Source organism: Saccopteryx leptura, chromosome 5 (genome assembly GCF_036850995.1).
Source record: "Saccopteryx leptura isolate mSacLep1 chromosome 5, mSacLep1_pri_phased_curated, whole genome shotgun sequence".
Taxonomy (NCBI): Eukaryota; Metazoa; Chordata; class Mammalia; order Chiroptera; family Emballonuridae; genus Saccopteryx; species Saccopteryx leptura.
In genome coordinates, this window is record NC_089507.1 from 108,305,896 (window position 1) to 108,331,917 (window position 26,022).

A 26,022-nucleotide genomic window follows, 5' to 3' on the forward strand; every position below is an offset into this window, starting at 1 on the left:
TAAGTATCTATCAATATACAAATGGATAAAGATATGGTGCATTCATCCAATATTACTCAGCCATAAAAAAGAATGTAATCTTACCATTTCCAACAACATTGATGGGCCTAGCCAGTATTTTTTTTTCTTTTGTGACATAAGACAGAGAGAGACAGAAAAAGGGACAGATAGGGACAGACAGGAAGGGAGAGAGATGAGAAGTATCAATTCTTCATTGCAGCTCCTTAGTTGTTCAGTGATTGCTTTCTCATATGTGCCTTGACTGGGGGGCTACAGCAGACCGAGTGACCCTTGCTTAAGTCAGTGACCTTGAGTTTACACTGGTGAACCTTGCTCAAACCTGATGAGCCCACACTCAAGCTGGCGACCTCAGGGTTTTGAACCTGGGTCCTCCGCCTCCCAGTCCGATGCTCTAGGCACTATGCCACTGCCTGATCAGGCCTAGCCAGTATTATGTCAAGTAAAATAAATCAGACAGAAAAAGACAGATACAATATATATAGAATCTAAAAAATAATATAAACGAACAAACAAAACAGAAACAAGTTCATAAATACAGGGAAAAAAATTTATGGTTGCCAGATGGGAGGGAGGAAGGCTGGGGAGATGGGTGAAAAATTAAGTACAATTTCCAGTTATAAAAATAGTCATGGGGAGTCCAAGATGGCGAGGGAGTAGGCGGACATTCCAACTGCCACCTCCCAGGACCAAATTGGACTACAACTTAATTTAAGAACAATCATCTTGAAAAACCAACTTTGGACGAAAGAAAGAGGAGTCTATAACCAAGGATCACAGAAGAAGCCACACTGAGACTGGTAGGAAGGGTGGAGATGCGAAAAGGGCTGCCCCGCTCCCAGGAGTGAGGGGCAGCTGAGGGTCAGCAGGGACACTCACTGTGGGGAGTCACCCTGAGTGGTGTGGGTGCTTAGCCCCAGGCCCGGAGCCCCAGCCTAGAGCCCCAGAAATTACAACAGGCACCCAGACAGCATTTGGCAGTGAAAATAGCCTGGTTTCTATCAGGGAGAAAGAGAATGAACTTGCGGAGATGCAGACTCTGTCTTAACAGGCCCGGGCAGAAAATCCCGTTTACAACACTTATCCCGGGCTCCAGTGGAAGGAGAGCTGAAAGGACTGGAGTTGCGTGAGGGAAGTGTAAAGTTGGAGGCTCAGGGAGAGACACTGTGGGGGACGGGCACCAGAACCCCTGTGTGAGTCATTCTCAAATCTGCAGTCGCCATCTTTCTTGGGTAAGCATCCCCTCTGTACAGCATCAGCCTGGGGAAAAGCAACTGCTCCACCATCGGGAGTCTCTCCTATCCCAGTCATGGCAACTGGTCATTCTAAGAGGCCAGGAAGCAGGGTGTGTCAGTGGTTCAGTTTGCTAGTGTTGAGACCAAAGCTTTCCTTTGCACACTACTGACTCTAGAACTGGTGCTTTCACCTCACGGGAGAGTCAGTAGAAACTGTCCTAAGAGTGGGCAGACCACACCTCTGGTTATCTATATCGTGTGAAAACTATCATTTTTGCAAGAGTGAGAAAAATCCTCATTCTATCTGGGCTTTTTCTTAAACATACTGGCAACCAGTTAAATTTGCAAAGTTTTTATGGTTCTCCTATCTTCTACACTGGACACTGTCACTTCTCATTTTTACTTCCCAATATTGGACTTCCCACATTTACAAGAAAAATTTTTTTTCAATTACAGTTGGCATAACATTGTACTAGTTTTAGGTGTGCACACAGTAATTAGTTATATAACTGGACTTCCTATTTTTAATTGCTATCTAAGATGATCCAGGAACCCGATTAAAAAAGTCATTTGTTTTATAGATATTTATATCAAGTAGTAAACAATCTAGTGGCATTTTAAAGATAAAGCATCTCAGTGAAGAAATTCTACTATTACCTGTAATGAAAGAGGGAAGCTAACATAAAGGGAAGCTCCCTGTATTTAAAACTAGGTCTTCTCCTTTTTTGTGTGGTGAGATAAACATAACAGATTTACCATATTAACATGCTTAAGTGTACATAATTCAATGGCATTAACCCTTTGAGTAGTGAGTTTTTTTATGCTCGCTGACCCCTGGAAGAGTTTTTTTCAAAAAATGAAATTAGTTCTAGTTACAGTTTTATTAATTTAAAATCATGTTTGTTTGATAACCAATTTATGGAAACAACATACATTTGCCTTTTTTTAATGTTGCCTTCCACATGTACGATCGTACCCTGGATGGTCAGGAGGCATGAGGACGTACATGAATGTTTGTACTCTCAAAGGGTTAAGCACATTCACATTGTTGGGCAACCACCACCACTATCCATCTCCAGAATGTTTTCATCATCCCAAACCTAAACTCTAGACCCATTAAACACTAATTGCTTATTCTCTCATACCTCCAGGCCCTGGTAATCACTAGGCACTATGAATTTGCCTATTCCAGTGACCTTATATAAATCGAATCATACAATATTTGTCTTTTTTGTGTCTGCCGTAACATTTTCAAATTTCATCCTTGTTCTAGTATGTATCAGAATTTCATTCTTTTGTAAGGCTGAATAATATTACATGGTATGTATATGCCATATTTTGCTTATTCATTTCTCTATCGATGGACAGTTGGGTTGTTTCCACATATGGTTATTGTGAATAATGCTGTTATGAACACTGTTTTCAGTCTTTTAAACACCTAACTAGTGAAGGCCAGCTTTCTTTCACAGCAAAATATCATCACATACCACGCTAAAGAGTTTTCGCTGTAATGGTTGATATGATGTCATTTCCTTCAAAGTCCAAGAACAAGCCATGTTTGGTCTCTGTCCCATTCCACTGCAGGGTGCATCGAGGAGAATTCGGTCAAAAGATTCTGGTAAGAATGGAGGCTCTCCTGTAGAGAGAATTATAAATATCTATATTTGTATCTGCCTATTGGTCTACAATAACAAACTCCTGAGACAGAAGCAATTATCAGGAATTTATAATCATAGTCCAGAATAAAAAGAGAAAAACAATCCCTCTCTTCCATCAAGTACCTGGTGAAACTAATTCTGACTTATATTTAATATAGATCTGACTTTGTAAAGTGACTACCTATGGAATTATTACAATTGAGGGTTATTCTGCTGATACAGTGAAAACTAAGGCCTAATCAAATGAGACATCATATCCCCAATTCAGCAATTCAGCAGAGCTAGAACCTGGAATGAATTCGAGTCATTCTGAGAGCCAGCATGTCCCTTGATAATCCCTTCTGAAGGCTGCCCCCTCAAAAGAGAGAACCCATTAGCTTCTAGTCAAACATACTCATTCTGTGGTTTTTGGTCTCCTTGCTCCTTGCTTCCAGCAAGGCTATGCTCTACAATGAGTTAGTAGCCCCCTGAATCCAAGCTTCCACAGGTTTCCCTTTGCATTCACTTTACATAATTTTCCCTACCCCAACTTCTGATATATTTAGTGTTACTGGATAAAGTCATAAAACCAAACAATCTGCTATTATATTTATGCTATGTCACTACAAGCAAAATACTGCTGCTGACTGCTTTTATACAAAGGTATCTGATTTCCTGTAGTATCCACAGCATCATTCTGAACCTCACACCAACACAACTTTCTGCTTTTTTCTGATTGCATAACTGGCAGACACCAAGTTCTTACCTATTTAACTCATCCATTATAACCATCCTTGCTTTCTTACCTACCATCTCAGAAGGGATATCTTTTCAATGTAAATAATTATTTTTAAGGTTTTTATATATACCACTAAAAATCCTCTATAAAGACTATACTAATTTATACTTCCATTATCATGAGTGTACTTGTCTTCCCAAAATCCTCATCAAAGTTGACAATTATTTTATTGGCCATTTGTATTTTCTCTTTATATGGTCACAGTCTCTGTTTCTGCCCTTTTTCTACTAAGATTGTTACATTTTCCTTATTAATTAGAAGAGCTCTTTGTATGTTATAGATGTTAACCTCTCCTCTATCAAATATTTTACAAATGTTTCCCTCAATTTGTCATTTGCCTAAGTTTTTGGATTTTTTTAACATATTTAATTGTTGAATATTATATATCCTTTTCACTGGGTTTTAACTTTGCTTTCATGCTTTAAAATCTTCTCAATTTGTGCAATCAAAAAAAATGTTCATCTTCATCTGCTTTTAGCTATTTTCAGTTTAATTCTTTATAGTAAACCCCTTAATCTATCTTCAAGTTACTTTCGTGTACATCCTTCCCCCCTCCAAAATTATTTTTCTCTGACCTATTCATTAATTTATTCTTTCTTTCAGGTTTTTATGTATAGGGACCTATTTCAAAGGCTTTTGTTTTACAGTTATTTATATTTTCTGAGTTCTGCATCTACCCTTCTCTCCTCTGCTATGTGATGCTGAGGTGTGAACTCAACAATTCTCCCTTGCTTTCTGGCTTCCATTCAAGATTCACCATTAGGAGACAGGAGTGATGGGGGTGGGAAATGAGAGGCAAGAGGAGCATAGAATGGACTTTCTCATTCTTGATTGCTTGCTGTTCCTGTTAAAAGCACCCCAACAACAGTCCTTTCCTTGATAGCTGCAGTTTCTACCTTTCCCATTAAGCCAGAGAGCCCTCCCCGCTTGCTGACACTGCCTGCTTGACTGAGTACAAAGGAACAAGCAGCAGCTGGGGAGCACCCACTTCCTTAGTGTTTTGAATTCCAGCTCTATGAAGCCTCTTTCTCTAAGCTTTTTGGTTCTAATAAGGAAACCTTCTCCTCTGTTTCTCCTGCTACCAGAGTAGAAGCTGCTTTCTGCAGTCACCACCTCTAGATTGCCCAAGTGATCATTTTTTGCTTTTTCAGCTCTCCAATATCGATGTAACTGATTCCTTAGGCTGTTTATTTGTACTAAGCTGTCTCTCTTTAGTATAAATTTATATTAAACTCTATTGAAATACCTTGCGTAGTTTTATTTTGAATGCTGTGGCCAGATGAATTCCCCTAAAACTCAGCTCTCAACAAGTTATACATTCCTCTGACATAATAAACTAAAAGTTAGTTAGTTCCAAAGCTGCTTAACACTATGAAATAAACTTCTCAGATTAACAAATAAAGAGCCTGACCAGGCAGTGGTGCAGTGGATAGAGCATCGGACTGGGATACGGAGGACCCAGGTTCGAGACCCCGAGGTCGCCAGCTTGAGCACGGGCTCATCTGGTTTGAGCAAAGCTCACCAGCTTGGACCCAAGGTCACAGGCTTAAGCTAGGGGTTACTCGGTCTGCTGAAGGCCCACAGTCAAGGCACATATGAGAAAGCAATCAATGAACAACTAAGGTCTCGCAACAAAACACTGATGATTGATGCTTCTCATCTCTCTCTGTTCTTGTCTGTCTATCCCTCTCTCTGACTCTCACTCTGTCCCTAACAAACAAACAAAAAACAAATAAAGACCATTAATAACCTGGCCTTATCTACTCCTCCGGCCACATTTCTCTGTACTACCCCATATTCACCAATGTTAAAGCAAAACAGAACATTGCTTCGTTACCCAAAGTTGTTAGAACTTTCCTATTTGTATGTCTCTGCTAATTACCTTTACCTTGGATGTCACCTGAACACAATTCCATTTGTCAAAATGCTACCTACCCTTTCAAAGCCTAAAAAACATCCCGCCTCCCCTAAACTCTTTTTGCCCTGTAAGAAATAAACATTTTCTCTGACTTTCCATAGCAGTTTGTATTATTTAGATGTATAGTCTTAAAATATAGTCACTAGTGTTCACGTCTTATCCCCCACCCAAGCACTGAAGAATCCTTAAGAGCCAGGAAATCTGCAAGCCCACAAGATATTTTTGTGTTACCAAGAATTAAGGTATCCCTACCTCCAGATTAACACATGATAAACAGAGCACAAGCTCGATTTCAGCCCCCACTCACCTCTCAGCCTAGTGCATGTGCAGCCTAGGGCATGTGTACAGGGCACAAACGTGCACCTTGGCCCTGATAAGGTAGAGCAATGCCTACTCGTTGAACTCACTGCTCCTACTAGGTATAATTTTTAAAGAAGGTACTGAATGACTATATAGAATTTAAATTTATAAAAATATTCTGAACCTGTCTTAGATCAGACCAAAAGCGCCAAAACAGATGAGAAGTGGCTCTTTAAAAAGATATATACAAAATTGATAAAGCTTTAGCTGAACTCATCAAGAATCAGATTGTCTTAATAAAATCAGAAATAAAAGAGAAGTGACAACCAACACCAAAGAAATATAAAGTATTATAAGGAAATAATACAAACAATTATATGCCACAAATTGGACAACCTAAAAGAATGAATAAATTCCTAGAAACATACAATCTTCCAAGGCTGAATATGAAAGAAACAAAAAACCTGAACAATCTATTACAACCAACCAAATAGAAGGAGTAATTAAAACACTCCCAACTAACAGAAGTCCTGGACCAGATGGCTTCACAGGTGAATTTTACCAAAAAATTCAATGGAGCAAAATTGTCATTTCACTGAAAGGTGCTGGAGCAACTGGATAATCCGTGTGAAAAAGAATCAAGTTGGGTTTTTTACTTCCTCACATTATACAGGAAAATTAATTCAAAATGGATTTTAGATCTAGAGGTAAGAGCCAATACCATGAAACTCTTGACACCAAAATCACAAGCAACAAAGAAATAGATAAACTTGACACATTCAAATGAAAAACTTTTGCACTTCAAAGGACATCAAGAAAGTGAATGGATAACTAGAGAATGGGAGAAACTATTTGTAAGTCTTATGTCTAATAAGAAACTTATGCCTAACTATATGAAGAACTTTATAACAATTGCTAATGAAGATGTGAAGAAACTAGAATCCTCAAACATGGCTGGTGGGAATGTAAAACGGTGCAGCTGCTTTGTAAGCAGCCTGGCAGTCTGCAAAAGGTTAAACATAAGAGTCAGCATATGACCCAGCAATTTCATTCCTAGATATATACTCAAGAGAAACGAGATGTGTGTTCACACAAAACCTTACACACAAATGCCCATAGCAACATTATTCATAGTAGCCAAAAAAGGGGAAAACACCCAGATGTCTTTGAACTGATGAATAGATACATAAAATGGAACACTAGCCTTATACTGTGATATTATTCACACATGAAAAGGAATGCAGTACTGATATATGCCAGGACATGAATAAACCTTAATCCTTTCTTTATTAGAAATCATAACATCAAAATCCCGCTTCCAGGTCTTGCCCTTAAAAGGACTAGCAATGTAGTCTCCAAGTCTCTTTCCCTTCCCCCTGGAAAGAACTGGAAAAGCTGTCTTGAACACAGAGATAAAAATACCAGCGTTAAATACCCACTTCTACCTATTAGGTGAGACACAAATAAACAACAAAAATAAACATAACACACTTCTATCTTTTCTAAGCCACTGTATCCTGGGTCGCTCTGGCATAGTCCCTAGCCTATACTCCTGCAAGCCTCTGGATAAACCATTCAGGGTTGACAATCAACTGACCATGAAATGCTATTCTCATGTATTTAGTAAATTCAATCTGACCTATTCTTACAGAGAAGAAATAATAGTCTAGATACTGTTCCTCAAAACATTCCTTTCCCTCTCTCCCTCCCTCCATCTTCCCTTTCTTATTTAAGTGAGAGGAGTGGAGATAGCGAGACAGACTCCCATACGCACCCTGACTGGGATTCACCTGGCAACCTTCTAGTGTCTGATGCTTGAATCAACTGAACTATTTTTAGTGCCTGAGGCTGATGGTCAGAACAACCAAGCTATCCCCAGTGCCCAGGGCTGACACTCAAATTAGTCAAGCCACTGGCTGCGGGAGGGGATAAGGGAGAGAAATGGGAGAGGGAAAGGGAAAGAAGCTGATGGTCACTTCTCTTGTGTGCCCTGACAGAGAATCAAACCCAAGATGTCCATATGCTGGACCAATGCTCTATCCACTGAGATAACTGGCCAGGATCACAATCCTTACTTTTCCACAAAGCAGTCCATGTGTTCCATTTGTTTGTTTGCTTTTTAAATCTCATGTGGCTTACTATGCGTTGGGTAGATATTAAAAAATAATTTCTCACTTTCCATGAGTCTCAAAGATATGTTGATTTTCACATCACTATGTTTTCTATCAAACCAAATAGGGTCTACTGCCTGACTTTCTAAGTTTAACACCCCAAATCCAGCTACCAGAGGTTATCTGTTAGTAAACAAGCCTTAATGAAAAAATAGCTAAAGGTGATGACCTATGATGGTTACTGCATAAAGTGATGTGGATGAGTGAAAATTTGATCTTATATCCCAAGTTAGTTAAGGGATTATTTCATTACAGCACTAAAGACTAACCTCTGAAATTGCTATCCTTATATATTGGTTTTTCTTACCTTAACCCCAACTACTATGCTTGTAAATATGATCAACTGAATTCAGATATGTAAAAATTGGTGACCTAATAACATTTTTTTTTTTTTTTGTATTTTTCTGAAGCTGGAAACGGGGACAGATAGACAGACTCCCGCATGCGCCCGACCGGGATCCACCCGGCACGCCCACCAGGGGCGACGCTCTGCCCACCAGGGGGCGATGCTCTGCCCCTCCGGGGCGTCGCTCTGCCGCTACCGGAGCCACTCTAGCACCTGGGGCAGAGGCCAAGGAGCCATCCCCAGCGCCCGGGCTATCCCTGCTCCAATGGAGCCTTGGCTGCGGGAGGGGAAGAGAGAAACAGAGAGGAAGGGGGGGGGGGTGGTGGAGAAGCAAATGGGCGCTTCTCCTGTGTGCCCTGGCCGGGAATCGAAACCGGGTCCCCCGCACGCCAGGCCGACGCTCTACCGCTGAGCCAACCGGCCAGGGCCTAATAACAATTTTAATGAAGTAATAGTAATGGATTATACTGAACTACTACTGTCTACTAGTAAATTGTTTTTTATGAGTACAGGCAAATACAGGGTTAGAAAGAATATTTTTCCCTATGGTATTAAAGAGAAAACCACAGTTCTAAAATGGTATTACACAGTGCTAAAAGCTCATGATATCAAACATAGATTTAATACCTGATTTAATTGCGGTTTCAACCTCTCCCAGAAACATCTTAGCCAACCAGTCTGGAATTTTCTGGTCAAGCATGAGTAAGGTAATATGTGTGGGTCCCCCTATATCCCTCACAGAAAAAAAAGAGTCAATCTACATGGGGAAAAAAAACCTTCCCTTCTCTTCCCAGAAAGAGAAAGAAAAGGTGTCCTGGCCCCATAATAATCCTTTCTTTTATTTCATTAACAGCTCCTTGACCCCACCCTTTTTGCTATAAAAACCTTCCACTTTATTCAATCAATGGGAGGGAACTTCTAGTTGCTAGATGGTATGGTGCCCAATTCATTAATTGCCTTTATTAAAGATCTTCAAATTTACTCCTTGAACTTTGTTAACAACGGCAATCTACAGGACCTGTCTTTTGGTGGGAAATCTAAGACCACAAAATCATCTTTAATGAATGAACATTCTGGGAAAATGAATACCAGTTAGTTCATTCAAATATGCAAGTTTCTTGAGTATTTCATGAAATAAAATCCAAACAAAGATACTAGATATACAGCCAGATTAAATGAACAAATATAACAGTTTTTCATCTTTTCCCAGCTCCATAGCCCCATTCTTCAAGAAAAATGAAGAATACAAAAGAGCTCAGAAATCAAAATGGAAAACTCAGAAGTTTTCTGAGATGCGATATGAAATTAAGATAAGTATGTCAAGTATAAAGAATTTAATCAAGTCTTGGGGGTTTGACTTATATTATTAAAAACTTGATATATTCAGGGTTGAGATGAAAAGCAAAAAAGATATGTTACAGTTAACTACCTATATCCTTGCCAAAGTTTTAAAGCCTTCTGGATATTAGTTATGGGGTTACAACAATGAGAGCAAAATCTACTTGTTTATAAAAGCTTTTAAAAAATAAAATTTGCCTGGCCCTGGCCAGTTGGCTCAGTGGTAGAGCGCCAGCCTGGCGTGCAGGAGTCCCGGGTTCGATTCCCGGCCAGGGCACACAGGAGAAGCACCCATCTGCTTCTCCATCCCTCCTCCTCTCCTTCCTCTCTGTCTCTCTCTTCCCCTCTTGCAGCCAAGGATCCATTGGAGCAAAGTTGGCCCGGGCGCTGAGGATGGCTCTATGGCCTCTGCCTCAGGCGCTAGAATGGCTCTGGTTGCAACAGAGCAACACCCCAGATGGGCAGAGCATCGCCCCCTGGTGGGCATGCTGGGTGGATCCCGGTTGGGCGGATGCGGGAGTCTGTCTGCCTCCCTGTTTCCAACTTCAGAAAAATACAAAAAAAAACCAACAAAAAAATTTGCCTGACCAGGCAGTGGCATAATGGACAGAGCATCAGCCTGGGATGCTGAAGACCCAGGTTCGAAGCCCTGAGGTCACCAGCTTGAGCGCAGGCTCATCTGGTTTGACTGCAGGGTCGCTGGTTAAGTGTGGGATCATAAACGTGACCACATGATCACTGGTTTGAGCAAGGGGTCACTGGTGAGGCTGGAGCCCCCCAGTCAAGGCGTATGAGAAAGCAATCAGTGAACAACTAAGATGCCACAATGAAGAATTGATGCTTCTCATCTATCTCTTCCTGCCTGCCTGTCCCTTTCTGTCTCTCTCTCTCTCTGTCTGTTCCTCTCACTAAAAAATAAAATAAAGTTTAACTTACCTTCTGTATCCTTAACCATATCGAGTTTAAGTGCCTTTGTTCCATCAAAGCAAAAAGCCTTAATGGAATTCAGCCCTAATAATAAGGCATTCTGCTTTATTTTTTTTACTTTTTTCGATAGTTTATCCAGTGCTATTACTTCTCCCTAAAACAAACAAACAAAACATAAACAGTATATCTAAAGCAATCATGAAAATTATTAAAAATGAGAAATATATGAAAAATTATGGTCTTCTCCACTCTCCTCCTACACCTAATTTTAAAGTTGAATTCATTTACCAAATGCACATTAAATTTATATCAAATATTTAAATTGTTTTTCCTTTAAAAAAAAAGAAAAGAAACCTTGTCAGATAATTTTCTTATAATGCCCAGCGACTTTTAATCAATAAAACTTAAAACCAAAAATAATGTTTGCAATCTTCTAAAGAAAATTAAAAACACTTATTGGAGGTAAACATTAAAAATCATCAATTTGATGTACCTTGCTCATCTCTGGAAGAGCATGAACTAAGGTCCTGAGACAGCTGACCTCTAGTGCTTTAAGATACAGATAAATATTACTTACAAAATAAATCCTCATCTCAATATTTACTAAGCTATAAACATAAAATTCATATATATTCTGACAACTAAATACAGAAAAATATGTTTGTATATCACACAGCAAAATGTTCTACACTGGCATAAAATGTAGTTCAAAAATAATTTCAAATGGTAATACTTAAGTCAAAGTCAATAAAGACAAGAGGTCATATTTATGAGTGTATTGTGATCTTCACCTGATAGTTTAAAACATATTATGAAATGATACTGCAGATATGGTGAAATTAACCCTTTGAAGTGTTTTTTTTTTGCTTTTGTTCCCTTTATATATATTGTCTTTGCATGATTATGCATTAGTTTAATAGACTACAATACCAAAAATTTGCTGATAATGTTCCTAAATGTGACACCTGGTTTAATGGTAGATGTAGTTCTGATTAATACTTTGACAAGCAGGAAAATCATTTCACATGAGCTGAACTGAAAAAGTAGGCAAAAAGAATAAGGTTCCAATGTACTGCAGTGAAGGAGTAACTACATTGTCTGAAGGCTACTATTACAAAAGTACAGACAAGAGGGTAAACTTACACAAAATTTAACTATCAAAATAAATAATCAATAAATCAAAAGCAGGGACAAAATCTAGAATTCATTCTGACTCAGATATCTCTATTCAGGTTATTCATTTCTACATTGCTGGCCCGCTGTGCAAGATTACATAACTTCAGTGCAATTCCCCACATACCGCATCCGTTGCCATTTACCTTGCAAAACCCTGCTATTCTGACTTGAGCTCAACTAAGTGATTTGCATTGGTCAATGGGATGAAAACAAATGTGATGCAAACAGAGAAATAAAAAGCACTTGAACATCTGGCCTTGCTCTGCCTTGCCCTCAGCCACAGAGGATAAGAACCACATGGACCAGAGGCAGGGCACCCTAGTGGTCGCAGATAAGGTCACTTTCAGTAAGCCAACACCAAGTGAATAAGCCCACCCAAGATCATCAGAATCCCTAACTAACTCTCTAGGATCAGGTGCACAAACAAGCCTAGTACGGATCAGCTGAATCCCAGGATCCTGGGCTGAATGTATGTTTTGTTATATGCTGCAAAAGCTCTGTGGTCAGTGCTTTTTTATACATGGCAGTATAAAAGCAACATAACAAAAATATAACAACTACAGTGTCCAGACTCTATTTGGAAAGCTTCTTACTAGAGAGAATAAAATTTCTATGAATAAACACCTCTACGCAAACACAACATATATCACATTACAAATTAAGGGGAACAAGTACACACACACACACACACACACACACACACAGAATACATATATACAGGGCATATATATATGCAGCATATGAATTCACAACACATATATAGAATTCACAACACACATACAGTGCAGAGAAAGGTTTAACACTTCGATAAATTTAGTAAAAACATTTTTATACTTATGTGTGTTTTTTTTAAGTGAGAGGAGGGGAGATAGTAAAACAGACTCCTGCATGTGCCCCAACCAGGATCCACCCCATCTGAGACCAATGCTCAAATCAACCGAGCTGTCCTCAGCGCCTGAGGCCAACGCTCAGACAAACTGAGCCATCTTCAGTACCCGGGGCCAATGCTTAAACCAATCAAGTCACTGGCTGCAAGAAAGGAAGAGAGAGAGAAAGGGGTAGAGAGAGGGGAAGAGAAACTGATGGTTACTCTCCTGTGTACCCTGACCAGGGATCAAACCCAGGACGTCTGCCTGCCAGGCCAATGCTCTACCCACTGAGCCAACCAGCCAGGGCCATATTTATATGTTTTATCCCCCTGCTGTTACATCTGAATGTTTCAGAAATTCTTTTTTTTTTTTTTGACAGAGACAGAGAGAGTCAGAGAAAGGGGCAGATAAGGGCAGACAGACAGGAAGGGAGAGAGATGAGAAGCATCAATTCTTTGTTGTGGCACCTTAGTTGTTCAATGATTGCTTTCTCAGATATGCCTAGACCAAGGAGTGGTGGGGCTAAAGCAGAGCGAGTGACCCCTTACTCAAGCCAGTGACCTTGGGCTCAAGCCAGTGACCATGGGGTCATGTCCATGATCCCCCGCTCAAGCCAGCAACCCCACACTCAAGCTAGTAAGCCCACACTCAAGTTGGATGAGCCTGTGCTCAAGCCAGTGACCTCGAGGTTTTGAACCTGAGTCCTCTGTGTCCTAGTCTGACACTCTATCCACTGCACCATTGCCTAGTCAGGCCAGAAATTCTTATGTTGTTAAAACCAAATACTAATGTGTAAGTACAGGATGGGGCAAAAATAGGTTTACAGTTATGGGTACACAAAACAGTTTATTCTTGTATTATTATTTATTAATTATTTTACTATTTTCTATACAAACTGAAAACCTATTTTTGACCCATCCTATGTGAATTTTCATTGTTAAGTCTTTGGATAATTAAATTTTTCACTAACAAAAGAAAAAAAGGTACAATTTCAACTTGACATTACAGATGTTCCTACTATTTTCTGTACAACATTGTTGTAAGTCACTTAATTGTCTTAAGAATCATTCAATACAGATAAAAATGGATTTACTTAAGGTCAAGAAGGGGAATAAGTAAATGCTGTGTTCCCTTCCTACTCCTACCATATCAAAATAACATCTAACTATAAAACAACCATTGTTGAGAACCAGTTGAAGAACAGCTAATCAAGAGTCCTGTACTTACAGTATAAAAAAGCCACATCAAGACTGGTAGGAGCAGCAGAGATGCAGAAGAGTATCAGTGAGTTGATTAAAAATTGGGAGTGATCATTTTGCCAGTGGAGGTACTGCCTAAGGAGCTAGGGGTATCAGTCCCATAAATGGCTGCCTAGCCCAGAGCACCTGTGCCAGGAAGAGGAGTCCTCATAACATCAGGCTATGAAAACCAGTGGGGACTAACTAGGACTCACTCCCTCTGAGCTCCACCACAGGGCAACAACTTGAAAGGCACCAGAGACATGGGGAGGAACTGAATTGTCTAGCATCAAGGCAAGGGCTGGGGGAAGCTGTCTCCCAGACAGAAATGCTGAAAGAGGCCACTGCTTCTCTGATGAGCCCTACCTCCACACAGCCTGCAGGGAGGTGCCATATCTGAGACTTTATCAACCTGGCTCACACACTGTTCGTCCTGCCCTGGTGATTTCCAGAGGTCCACCCAAGCTGTTGCCAGTGGTTTTTCCATGTGAATGGCTTGTCTTGGCTCATATATCAGACTTTCTTAAAATCATTCAAATAAGCAGCATCTGGCCTCAGCATGCTCTATATCACTTACTAAGTAGACCCAGGCACGGCACTAGTGGCAGTCAGCCTTGGTTCATAGCTTGGCCTTACCTGGACACCTCCACGGCCAGCACAAGTAGCAGACATCTGCAAATCACTTTGTAGCTCATGCCAAGTGGCCATAGGCAGAACAGAGGTGATGGCTGACCTTAGCCTGAACATTCTGGTACGGCCCAGAGCCAGCACACCCAGTGAACAACATCAGAGCATGTTGAAGCAACACCATGCAACTACTTCCACAAGTGACACACTCAAGGGGCCAATACAGTGGGCACCACAGCCCTGCGAAAGTCCTGCTCTGTGGGATGGGCCCCTGCACAGCTGATACTCCATGGTGGTCAGAGGTTGGTGGTGAGTGGTTGCAGTCAGTCCTTGCAGCTGATCAGTCTGGGGTAGATCCATCCCATTGAGGTGCAAACAGCAACCAGGCTCAAGTATAAGAGGAGGGTGTACACAGGGCGGGAGGGGTACACCTGGAGTGCCCAACTCGGGTGCCTGGAGAGGCTCAGTCACTGGATCCTACAGGACACCTACTACTTCAGGCTACTCTATCAAGCCCAGGAGAGGTAGCAACTCTACCTATTAAATAGAAACAAACACAGGGAGGCTGCCCAAATGAGGAAAGAAACGTGTCCCAAATGAAAGAACAGAACAAAACTCAAGAAAAAGAAACAAACAAAATAGAGATAAGCAATCTACTAGATGCAGGAGTTCAAAACATGATTATAAGGATGTTCAATAAACTTAGTGAGAACCTTATAAGCATTAAAAGACCAGTCAGAAATGAAGGATCCACAATCTGTAATAAATAACTTACAGGGAACCAACAGTAGAGTAGATGAAGCCAAAAATCAAACTAGTGATTGGGAATATAAGGAAATAAAAAATTTCCAATCAGAACAGCAAAACGAAAAAAGAATTTTAAAAAATGAAGATAGTATAAAGAGCCTCTGGGACAATTTCAAACGTATCAACATTTGCATCATGGGATTGTTGTGAGAAGAAGACGGACCAAGAAAGTGAAAACCTATTTTAAAAAATAATGATGAAAAACTTCCCGTTATAACTGGGTGAAGGAAATAGTCATACTAGTCCAGAAAGCACAGAAGGTCCCAAACCAGGGAGTCGAAAGAGGTCCACACCAAGACACACCATAATAAAATGCAAAAAAGTTAAAGACAAAGAGAAAAGCAATTACTTACCTACAGGGGAGCTTCCATAAGGCTGTCAGCTGATTTCTCTTAAGGGACTGGCAAGAAATATCCAAAGTGACAAATAGCAAGGACCTACAACCAAGATTACTCTACCCAGCAAAACTATTATTTAGAATCAAAAGACAGATAAGAATCTTCCCAGAGAAGAAAAAGCTGAAGATTATATATTATCAAATGCCTTTTCTTGCATCTATTGATAGAATCATACTATTTATATTTTTGTCCTTTGTTTTGTTGATGTGGTGTATTTACATTGATCAATTTGCATATGTTGAACCATCCTTGTGCTCTTGGAATGAATCCCACTCGATGTACACTGCTCACAAAAATTAGGGATATTTTATAGCTTCATATTCATTTTGAAATATCCCGTAATTTTTGTGAGCAGTATATTACTTTTTTAATGTAATGGCGTATTCAATTGGTAGCATTTGGATTAGGATTTCTATATCTGTATTCATTGGAGATATTGGTCTGTAGATTCCATTTTTTGTGTTGTCCTCACCAGGTTTTGCTATCAAGGTTTTGTTGGCCTCACAAAATGTGTTACAGAATATTGCCTCTTTTTCAATTTTTTGGAACACGGAGAAAGGTAGATACCAAATCTTCTTTGAATGTTTGGTAGAATTCACTAGTATAGTCGCCTGGTCCTGGACTTCTATTTTTGGAGAGGTTTTTGATAGTTGTTTCTATTTCTTCACTGCTTATCAGTATATTTAGGTTTTCTACTTCTTCGTCACTCATTTTAGGAAGATTGTATAGTGCTAGGAACTTATCCATTTCTTCTAGATTGTTGAATTTGGTGGCATATAATCTTTCCTAATATTCTAATATGAGTCCTTGTATATCTATGATGCCTATGGTAATTTCTCCTATTTCATTGCGAATTTTGTTTATATGAATCATTTTTCCTTTTTTTCCTTAGTGAGGCTAGCCAGGGGTTATCAATTTTACTGATCTTTTCAAAGAACCACCTCATTGTTGTATTTTTTTCTAGAATATTTTTGTTCTCTATTTCACTTAGTTCTAGTTTTTATTACTTCCTTCCTTCTGACTTTGGGTTGCTTTTGTTCTTTTTCTAGTTCTTTAAGATGTAATGTTAGGTTGTTTACTTGAGATCTCTCTTTTTTCTTGATATAAGCCTGAAATGATATAAATTTCCTTCTTATTAATGCTTTCACTACATCCCAGAAGATTTGATATGTCATGTTATCATTCTCGTTTGTCTGTATCTTTTGATCTCTACTTTCATTTCTTCTTTGACTCAGTCATTTTTTAGAAGTATGTTGTTTAATTTCAACATTTTTGTGGGTTTCTTTACTATGATTTCAATCTTCTTGAATTTGTTGAGGCTAGTTTTGCGGCCCAATATTTGGTCTATTCTTGAGAATGTCCCATGTACACTGGAAAAAAACATATAATCTGACATTCTGGGAGGAAATGTTCTGTAAATGTTAATTATTTCCATTTGGTCTAGTGTGCTCTTTATGGCTAATGTTTCTTCACTGATTTTGTTTGGATGATCTATCTAAAGTTGCCAATAGTGTGTTGAGCTCTCCAACTATGACTGTGTTTTTGTCTCTAGCTTGTTTTAGTTCTGTTAGCAGATGTCTGATATATTTTCATGCTTCCAGATTTGGTGCATATATATTAAGGAATGTTATTTCTTCTTGATATAGTGTCCTCTTTATCATTATAAAGTGTTCATCTTTGTCTCTTGTTACCTTTGTTGTCTTTAAATCAGTATTGTCAGATATAAGTATGGTTATACCTGCTAAAAAAAAACAATCCAGTAGAGACTGCACCAGAGTGAGAGATGGGGGCTGCTGCAGACTCAGCTGTTCCTCTGAAGGGGCCTAAATTTTCTCATGCGCAATCTCATTCACTCTAGGCTCCTATAATGGTAACAGCTCAAAAAGTGCCAGGGACATATGCAGAGAAACTGAACTAGCTTCACAGTGAGGGGTGGAGGAACAGGGGACAGAGCAACTCTCTCTAGAGACCAAAGTGCTGGCAGGTGCTACTGTTCCTTTATTGAGTGCTTCTCTGATCCACACAGCAAGATATCAATTCTGCTCTCCATTAACCTGGTTAACACAGTTCACCCCAACTAGGTGATTCCCCAAGACGCCTTCCCACCCAACATGCAACCCCATGCCAAGTCTCTTCCAGCAGCTACTCCACACAGGTGACCTGCCTTGGATCACACTAAAAACTGCAAAATCTCTCAAACGTTGAATAAAGCCCAACCAGAAGCCCTGGTGTGTCTTGTAGGTCTTGCTAAATGACCCCAAGACCAGCACAGGGGTGGCTAGTCCTGACTTGCATTGTAACTCCCATCAGGTGGCTCCAAGTCTGGCATAAGCAACAGCCACACTTGGCCAGGAACATAGCTTCAAGTAAACAGCCACAAGCATGGAATAATGGTCACATTGTGGTGCCCACCAAAGGATCTCAACCTGGCACTAGTGGCAATGAACCCTGTTTGGAGCATAGTCTCTCCCAAGTTTGCCCAAGCCCAGCATGAGCAGCAATCAAACACAGATAACTTCCTAGATCCTACCAAGAGGCCCAAAGCCTGATATAAGTAAGGACTGACCTTAGCTTGCACCAGAACCAAAACACCTAGTGGACAGCTTCAGACCACATCAGAGCATCACACAACCAGCTCTGCAAGCAACACAAATGAGGGGCAGACCTGAACAGCACAAGATCTTGGTTAAAGTGACTCACTTCTTGAGACCAGTCACTGTATAACAGCTCCCACACTGTAGTCACAGCCAGCCCTCAAAGCCAGTCAGCCTGAGTCAACCCCACTCACTGATGTGCCCACAGCAAGTAAGGCTCAACTACAATAGGAGGGTACACACAATCCACATGAAGGGTACCACTGGAGCAGCCAGTTCAAGTGACCAGGGAGAGTGTGCTACTGGACCCATAGGACAGCTACTAGCTCTAAGGTAGTACCTCTGAGGCCACTCTGCCAAGACCAGGAGACATAGTGGATCTACCCAATCCATGGAAACAAACATGAGGAGTCAGCTGAAATAAGAAACAAACTTGTCCCAAATGAAAGAACAGGACAGAACTCCACTCTATGGACCTGCAGTTGAAAAACACTGATGTATATCTTTCTCATTAACATACAAACTTTACTTTCCTCATCAAAAAGAAAAATCAGGCCCTGGCCGGTTGGCTCAGCAGTAGAGCGTCAGCCTGGCATGCGGGGGACCCGGGTTCGATTCCCGGCCAGGGCACATAGGAGAAGCGCTCATTTGCTTCTCCACCCCCCCCCCTTCCTCTCTGTCTCTCTTTTCCCCTCCCTCAGCCAAGGCTCCATTGGAGCAAAGATGGCCCGGGCGCTGAGGATGGCTCCTTGGCCTCTGCCCCAAGTGCTAGAGTGGCTCTGGTCGCAGCAGAGCGACGCCCCAGAGGGGCAGAGCATCACCCCCTGATGGGCAGAGCGTCGCCCCTGGTGGGCGTGCCGGGTGGATCCTGGTCGGGCGCATGCGGGAGTCTGTCTGACTGTCTCTCCCCATTTCCAGCTTCAGAAAAATACAAAAAAAAAAAAAAAGAAAAATCAGATTACAAATGTCTGCATAATGTTTCCTAATGATATGTGGTTCCCCCTTCATTGCTGAAACACACAATACAGTGACACAGCACGGTGAAGACTGTCTCACCTGATCCTGCATTAGTGCCGCAATGTGTGTTGTTTTGCCTCCAGGTGCTGCACACAAGTCTAGAATCTTCTCTCCAGGTTGAGGATCCAGAACATGAGTTACAACAGCAGATGGCAAATTCTATAAGAAAAAATATTAATTATCAATGAGTGCAAATCAATTTAAATTTCAGAATCAGAGAACATAGAAAACCTTGGATATTATACAGTTCAGCATCCTCTGCCAAGGGTACATTTTTTTTTAACTATAGTAGAAATTCTCAGTTTACTAAAGCATCCTATGATACCATAGGTCATTCTCTCTCACACGTGCGTGCTCTCTCTCTCTCTCTCTCTCTCTCTCTCACACACACACACACATGATGCATTTCTCCAAATAATTCAGAAAAAAAACCCCACATATTGTTCTTTCTCAATTCAGTGGTTCTCAATATTTTAGAGACCAGAGAAGGACCCCTTAGAAATGTGAAAAAACTGAATCTTTCCCCTAGAAAATGTATAAGAATTTGCAATTTCAGGTGCTTCATTATCTAACTTCCATTTTAAAATCCCAGCTTTAGTGACCCCAGCTGTGAGTGCCCCTGACAGGCATGTTTGTGCTCCTGTCTTCCCACCACCACCACATTCTGGTAGGAGAAAAGTGTAAAGAAAATCATAGCTACTTCTTCTGATAGACTCCTAGAAATATATTGTGAGATTATACAACTCAAATATACCTTCATCAGTAATTAAGTTATATTAAATCACTTTTAGTATTAATTACATATGACTATTACTACAAGATGACAGTCTTAAATAAGACAGAATAATATCACAAGGTAATTATTTTAAAAATACTTGGCAAACCAAATCACTTGCTATAGCATTACAATAAATAACTACCTGAAAAAAATCTGTTAGTAGTACAACCATATAAATCTTATTCAAAGTTATAAATGAATAATTATATGTATAGCAAATGCATGTATTACTTAGAGATTAATATTTTGAGATGAAAAACAACAATTATAATAAGCTTTATATTAAAGCACACTTAGGCAAAAAGGGTAAAAAGGTAATTAATCAGTTGGGGAAAAAAAGAATGTTTACAAAGTTTTTCCTTATTGCTTAACCAAAGGTAGACAGGAAAAAAATATATCTAGGCTTCTCGGGATGACGTCAGAGAAATGGTGCCGTAAGGAGCGATACTGATAAATCTCCCCCAAAATTCAACAAGATCTTCAACCAGAGACAGAAAAATCTATCCTTGGAGCCTCCAGAAGTTCCACAGTAAACATAAAGTATGATTGAGCAAAAATTGACTAAATATATAATCAACCCCGAAGGAAATAAGGAGGAAGAAACACTCCGCCTTCCTCACTAACCTAAATAAGGGCTGCTTTCACTGGGACTGAGAGTATAGAAACTGAGGCAGGCATAGGGTGTGAATAGAACCAGACTGTGGCACAAATGTCCAAACCAGGCTGTGGCACGGACATCCAGGCCGAGGAAAAACTGTGCTTGTGGCAACCCAGTCAACACAAGCTAACGCTCGCGCCAAACCCAGACAAAGAAAGGCACTTGGAACAGCCATCCGCCCCCATCTCCTGGTCAGCGCGTGCAGATAGTGGGCAAGAGATTCCTCCTAGAGCCCTGGGAGTGGGCGCCCATGTTACCGGACAGAGGGGCAGAGTCAGAGGCCTTTCTGTGGGCCGAAATCGGAGTCTAGGGGGTCTCCCCTGAGCCCTGAAAAAGCAGCGCATGGGGAGTGAGTGGGAGCGAAATTCCCTACGCTGGAATTTTTTTGTGAGGGCGGGGGGTCTCATTCGGAGTGAGAGGCAGCTGGCCTGATATCCTGGTCGGCGAGCACAGATAGTGGGTAAGAGATTCCCCCTGGTGTGGGTGCCCCTGTTCCCGGACAGAGGGGCAGAGTCAGAGCTCTTTGTGTGGGCGGAAGCCCCACCTGATTATGCTAGCGGCTCTGACTGATTGAGCCTTACCCAGAGCCCTGCGCTGAGTGGGAATAGAGTGGGGATTTGCCAACTCTTTGAGCCTCTTACTCTCCAGGCAGAGGCAGCAGCAACCCCCATAGCTGGATCATCAGGCTACTAATTCAGGAAGGAAAGACTAGGAGAGAGGCTCCAGGAATACGGACTCTCTCATTGGCGGAGCCTGCAAATGCTAATGAGCCTCGACTGCCAATGAGACTGAAGCCCAATATATGACATAGCCATAGAGACTTATCAACTGCAAACCTCTACCTAAGCGTGCCACAGGGGCAGAACCTGGGGTACAGAGTCACCGACCAGGATGAGGGAGAGAAAAGAAAAAGCAAGATAACCTCTCAAAATCAAGAATAATCCACAGACTTTATAACCTATCCCATTTTATTATATTTGTTCGTTTGTTTCTCTTATCTTTTTTTTTTTTTTTTCTTCATTTTTCTTAAGCTGGAAACAGGGAGAGACAGTCAGACAGACTCCCACATGCGCCCGACCGGGATCCACCCGGCACGCCCACCAGGGGCGATGCTCTGCCCATCCTGGGCGTCGCCATGTTGCGACCAGAGCCACTCTAGCACCTGAGGCAGAGGCCACAGAGCCATCCCCAGCGCCCGGGCCATCTTTGCTCCAATGGAGCCTTGGCTGCGGGAGGGGAAGGGAGAGACAGAGAGGAAAGTGCGGCGGAGGGGTGGAGAAGCAAATGAGCGCTTCTCCTGTGTGCCCTGGCCGGGAATCGAACCCGGGTCCTCCGCACGCTAGGCCGACGCTCTACCGCTGAGCCAACCGGCCAGGGCCTCTCTTATCTTCTTGTCTTGATTATTTTCTTCCTCTTCCAATTTGGTCGTTTAATTCTCTGCTGGTCTTACTCTCTTCTCTCCTTGAACTACACTACCCATAAGTGTTACATCTCCCATTATCTTTTCTTTCTTCTTCCTTTCTCTCTCTGAGGGTTGCACTCCAAAACCCTTAACTCTCTCTCTCTCTCTCCTTTTATTCTTTTTTCTCCTTTTTGTGTTTTCCTTTTTTTTTCTCCCTCTATATTAGTTTCTTCTTTTCTCCTTTACTTTTAATCTCATTCAATCCTCAATCACGAACAAATTGCTTTATCTGGGACTCAAATTTTTCTTTGTGGCGCTTTGGGGGTATTTTACTTCACTTTTTTAACTCACTAGCAGTGCTCCCAACCCTGGCTCTCCATTTTATCTAGTTCTTGCTCCACTAAATAGTAATTTTTAAATTTTCCCCCCACTTTCCTGTTTCCCTTTTATTCCTATCATCATTTCTCTTAGTCAAGCATCACCTAAAAGCAAATCATTTTATTCTTGACCCAAATTTTTTCCGTTTTTGCATTTTGTGGGTCCATACCCACTTTTTTGCCCTTTTATCACTTCTCCCCAACTCAGGCCATCCATTAAAGGTAGTTTTTGTCTATTTAGCACAATATAATTCACAGTTCACCACAAGCTTTTCTCAAGGAAGGGAGATGATAATTATTTTTATTTATTCTTTTTTATTTTTTAATTTTTTATTCTTTATTAATTCTCATTAATACTATCAACAAAACCACCCTCAGATGCCACTAAGGAAAAAGAAATCAAATATCATGGATACAAAAGACAGAGAGGTAGCACAGATAGATGAGAAAAAATCTATGGAGAAAAAATTTAATATATTGGAAACCTTGGAGCTAAATGACAGAGAATTTAAAAATAGAAACCTAAAAATACTCAGAGATATACAAGAAAACACAGAAAAGCAATTTAGGGAGCTCAGAAAACAACTCAATGAACACAAAGAATATATTACCAAGGAAATTGAAACTATAAAAATAAATCAAACAGAGATGAAAAACTCAATTCACGAGCTGAAAAACAAGGTAACAAGCTTAGCTAATAGAACAGGCCAGATAGAAGGTAGGATTAGTGAAATAGAAGACAAGCAACTTGAGGCACAACAGAGAGAAGAAAGAGACTCAAAAATTTAAAAAAATGAGAAAGCCCTACAGGAATTGTCTGACTCCATCAAAAAGAATAACATAAGAATAATAGGTATATCAAAGGGAGAAGAGAGAGAAAATGGAATGGAGAACATATTCAAACAAATAATAGATGAGAACTTCCCAAGCCTGTGAAAAGAACTAAAGCCTCAAATTCAAGAAGCAAACAGAACACCGAGTTTTCTTAACCCCAACAGACCTACTCCAAGGCACATCATAATGAAACTGGCACAAACCAACGACAAAGAAAAAATTCTCAAGGCAGCCAGGGAAAAGAAGAATACAACGTATAAAGGAAGGACCATTAGATTATCATCAGCTTTCTCAACAGAAACTCTACAAGCTAGAAGAGAGTGGGCCCCAATATTTAAAGTCCTGAAAGAGAGGAACTTTCAGCCACGAATACTATACCCATCAAAGCTATCCTTCAAATACGAAGGAGAAATAAAAACATTCACAGATACAGAAAAGATGAGGGCATTTATCATCAGAAAACCCCCACTCCAGGAATTACTCAAGGGGGTTTTCCAACCAGATACAAAGAACAAAACAAAACAAAACAAGTAAAAGCTCCACCAAGAACACAATAAAACCAAATTTAAACTGTGACAACAACAAAAAAAGGGGGGAGGAGAGATGATGGAGATTAACAGTAGCAAAGGATGATGGAGTGCAAAAGTACTCACAAGAAAGTGCACTACAATGAACAGGGTAGGAACCCTTTTCATTACTTAATGGTAACCACCATTGAAAAACCACCACAGAAGCACAATTTTAAAAAGATAGCAACAGAGAAAAGATGTATGGAATACAACCAAACAAAAACAAAAGATATAAAAATGAAAGAGAAGAATCAAACAAGAGACAAAACTAACAGAAAGCAATGTATAAAATGGCAATAGGGAAGTCACAAGTGTCAATAATTACACTAAATGTAAATGGATTAAACTCACCAATAAAAAGGCACAGAGTAGCAGAATGGATTAAAAAACAAAATCTAACTGTATGCTCCCTACAAGAAACTCATCAAAGCAACAAGGATAAAAACAAATTCAAAGTGAAAGGCTGGAAAACAATTCTCCAAGCAAATAACATAAAAAAAAAAAAAGCAGACGTAGCAATACTCATATCTGATAATGCTGACTACAGGACAGCAAAAGTACTCAGAGACAAAAATGGTCATTTCATAATGATTAAGGGGACGCTGAATCAAGAAGACATAACAATTCTTAATATATATGCACCAAACCAAGGAGCACCAAAATATATAAGACAGCTACTTATTGACCTTAAAACAAAAACTGACCCTCGAATATCTTTGTTGTGGGTGTTGATAGTCCTATTTTCGGCTGCTTTGTTTAATATATAGTGTTCCCTCTACTCCTCTTACCTCAATGCCCCACACATATTTCAGGCTGGGACCTACTCCTAATTTAGAGCTCTCTTTCCCCCTTTTGCCAACTTCTATTATGAATCTAACTTTGCCACCCAGCTTAGTGTATCCCAAGGTTCTTTTTACCACGCCACAGTTGCAGAGCTCCAGGGAAAAGCAACCTGGTCTCATCTCTCCAGGCAGAGGAGAACAGAAGCTCCATCTCCACACATGCTGCAGATGGCTTTTCCAGTCTACCTAAATCATGACCAGCTAGAAGCAGCGGTCATTGGGAATTGGACGTGAGCTGCAAAGTATAGAATTGTGACAATTCCAGTGCCATGAGGACTTTTCCTGGATGTGGACTTTTTCTGGACTCCTGCTCCTTGTGACAGCTCCTAACAGACTGAACTGGGGTTGGGTTGCATTTTTCAGGGATTTGGCATGGTGATGGTGCCAACTTGGACTTGGTGAACATGTTAAGAATACTACTCTTTTTATGGATTCTTGCTGTATTGGCCAAGAGTTTGCTTAAAGGCTTTAATCACTGTCAAAAAAAAATTAGAAGACTGGATAAAGAAGATGGGGCACATATACACCATGGTATACTATTCAGCCATAAGAAATGATGACATAAGATCATTTACAACAAAATGGTGGGATCTTGATAACATTATACGGAATGAAATAAGTAAATCAGAAAAAAACAAGAACTGCAGGATTCCATACATTGGTGGGACATAAAAATGAGAATAAGAGACATGGACAAGAGTGTGGTGGTTACGGGGGGCGGGGGGAGGGAAGAAGGGAGAACGGGAGGGGGAGGGGCACAAAGAAAACTAGATAGAAGGTGATGGAGGACAATCTGACTTTGGGTAATGGGTATGCAACATAATTGAATGACAAGATAATCTGGACATGTGTTCCTTGAATATATGTACCCTGATTTATTGATGTCACCCCATTAAAATTAATAAAAATTTATTTATAAAAAAAAAACTGACAAAAATACAATCATACTTGGAGACCTCAATAAACCACAGAGGGCTCTAGATTGGTCATCCAAACAGAGAATCAATAAAGATATATTGGCCTTAAACAAAACACTAGAGCACCTGGATAAGATAGAAATCTACAGGACATTTCATCCCAAAGTGACAGAGTATACATTTTTCTCCAGTGTACATGGATCATTCTCAAGAATTGACCATATGTTGGG

At 40.5% G+C, this 26,022-nt stretch overlaps 1 protein-coding gene across 2 annotated transcripts in view; it reads right to left on the reverse strand.

The window, feature by feature from the left end:
• The window catches only part of NSUN6 (NOP2/Sun RNA methyltransferase 6), a 76,559-nt gene that overhangs the window by 7,619 nt on the left and 42,918 nt on the right, over positions 1-26,022 (reverse strand). For both annotated transcript variants that reach the window (XM_066387416.1, XM_066387415.1), the window contains 3 exons: positions 19,455-19,574; positions 10,699-10,843; positions 2,741-2,889 (listed from right to left, as the gene is read on the reverse strand). In XM_066387416.1, coding sequence (XP_066243513.1) covers positions 2,741-2,889; positions 10,699-10,843; positions 19,455-19,574 — 414 coding nt within the window. The remainder of the gene's footprint in view (positions 1-2,740; positions 2,890-10,698; positions 10,844-19,454; positions 19,575-26,022) is intronic.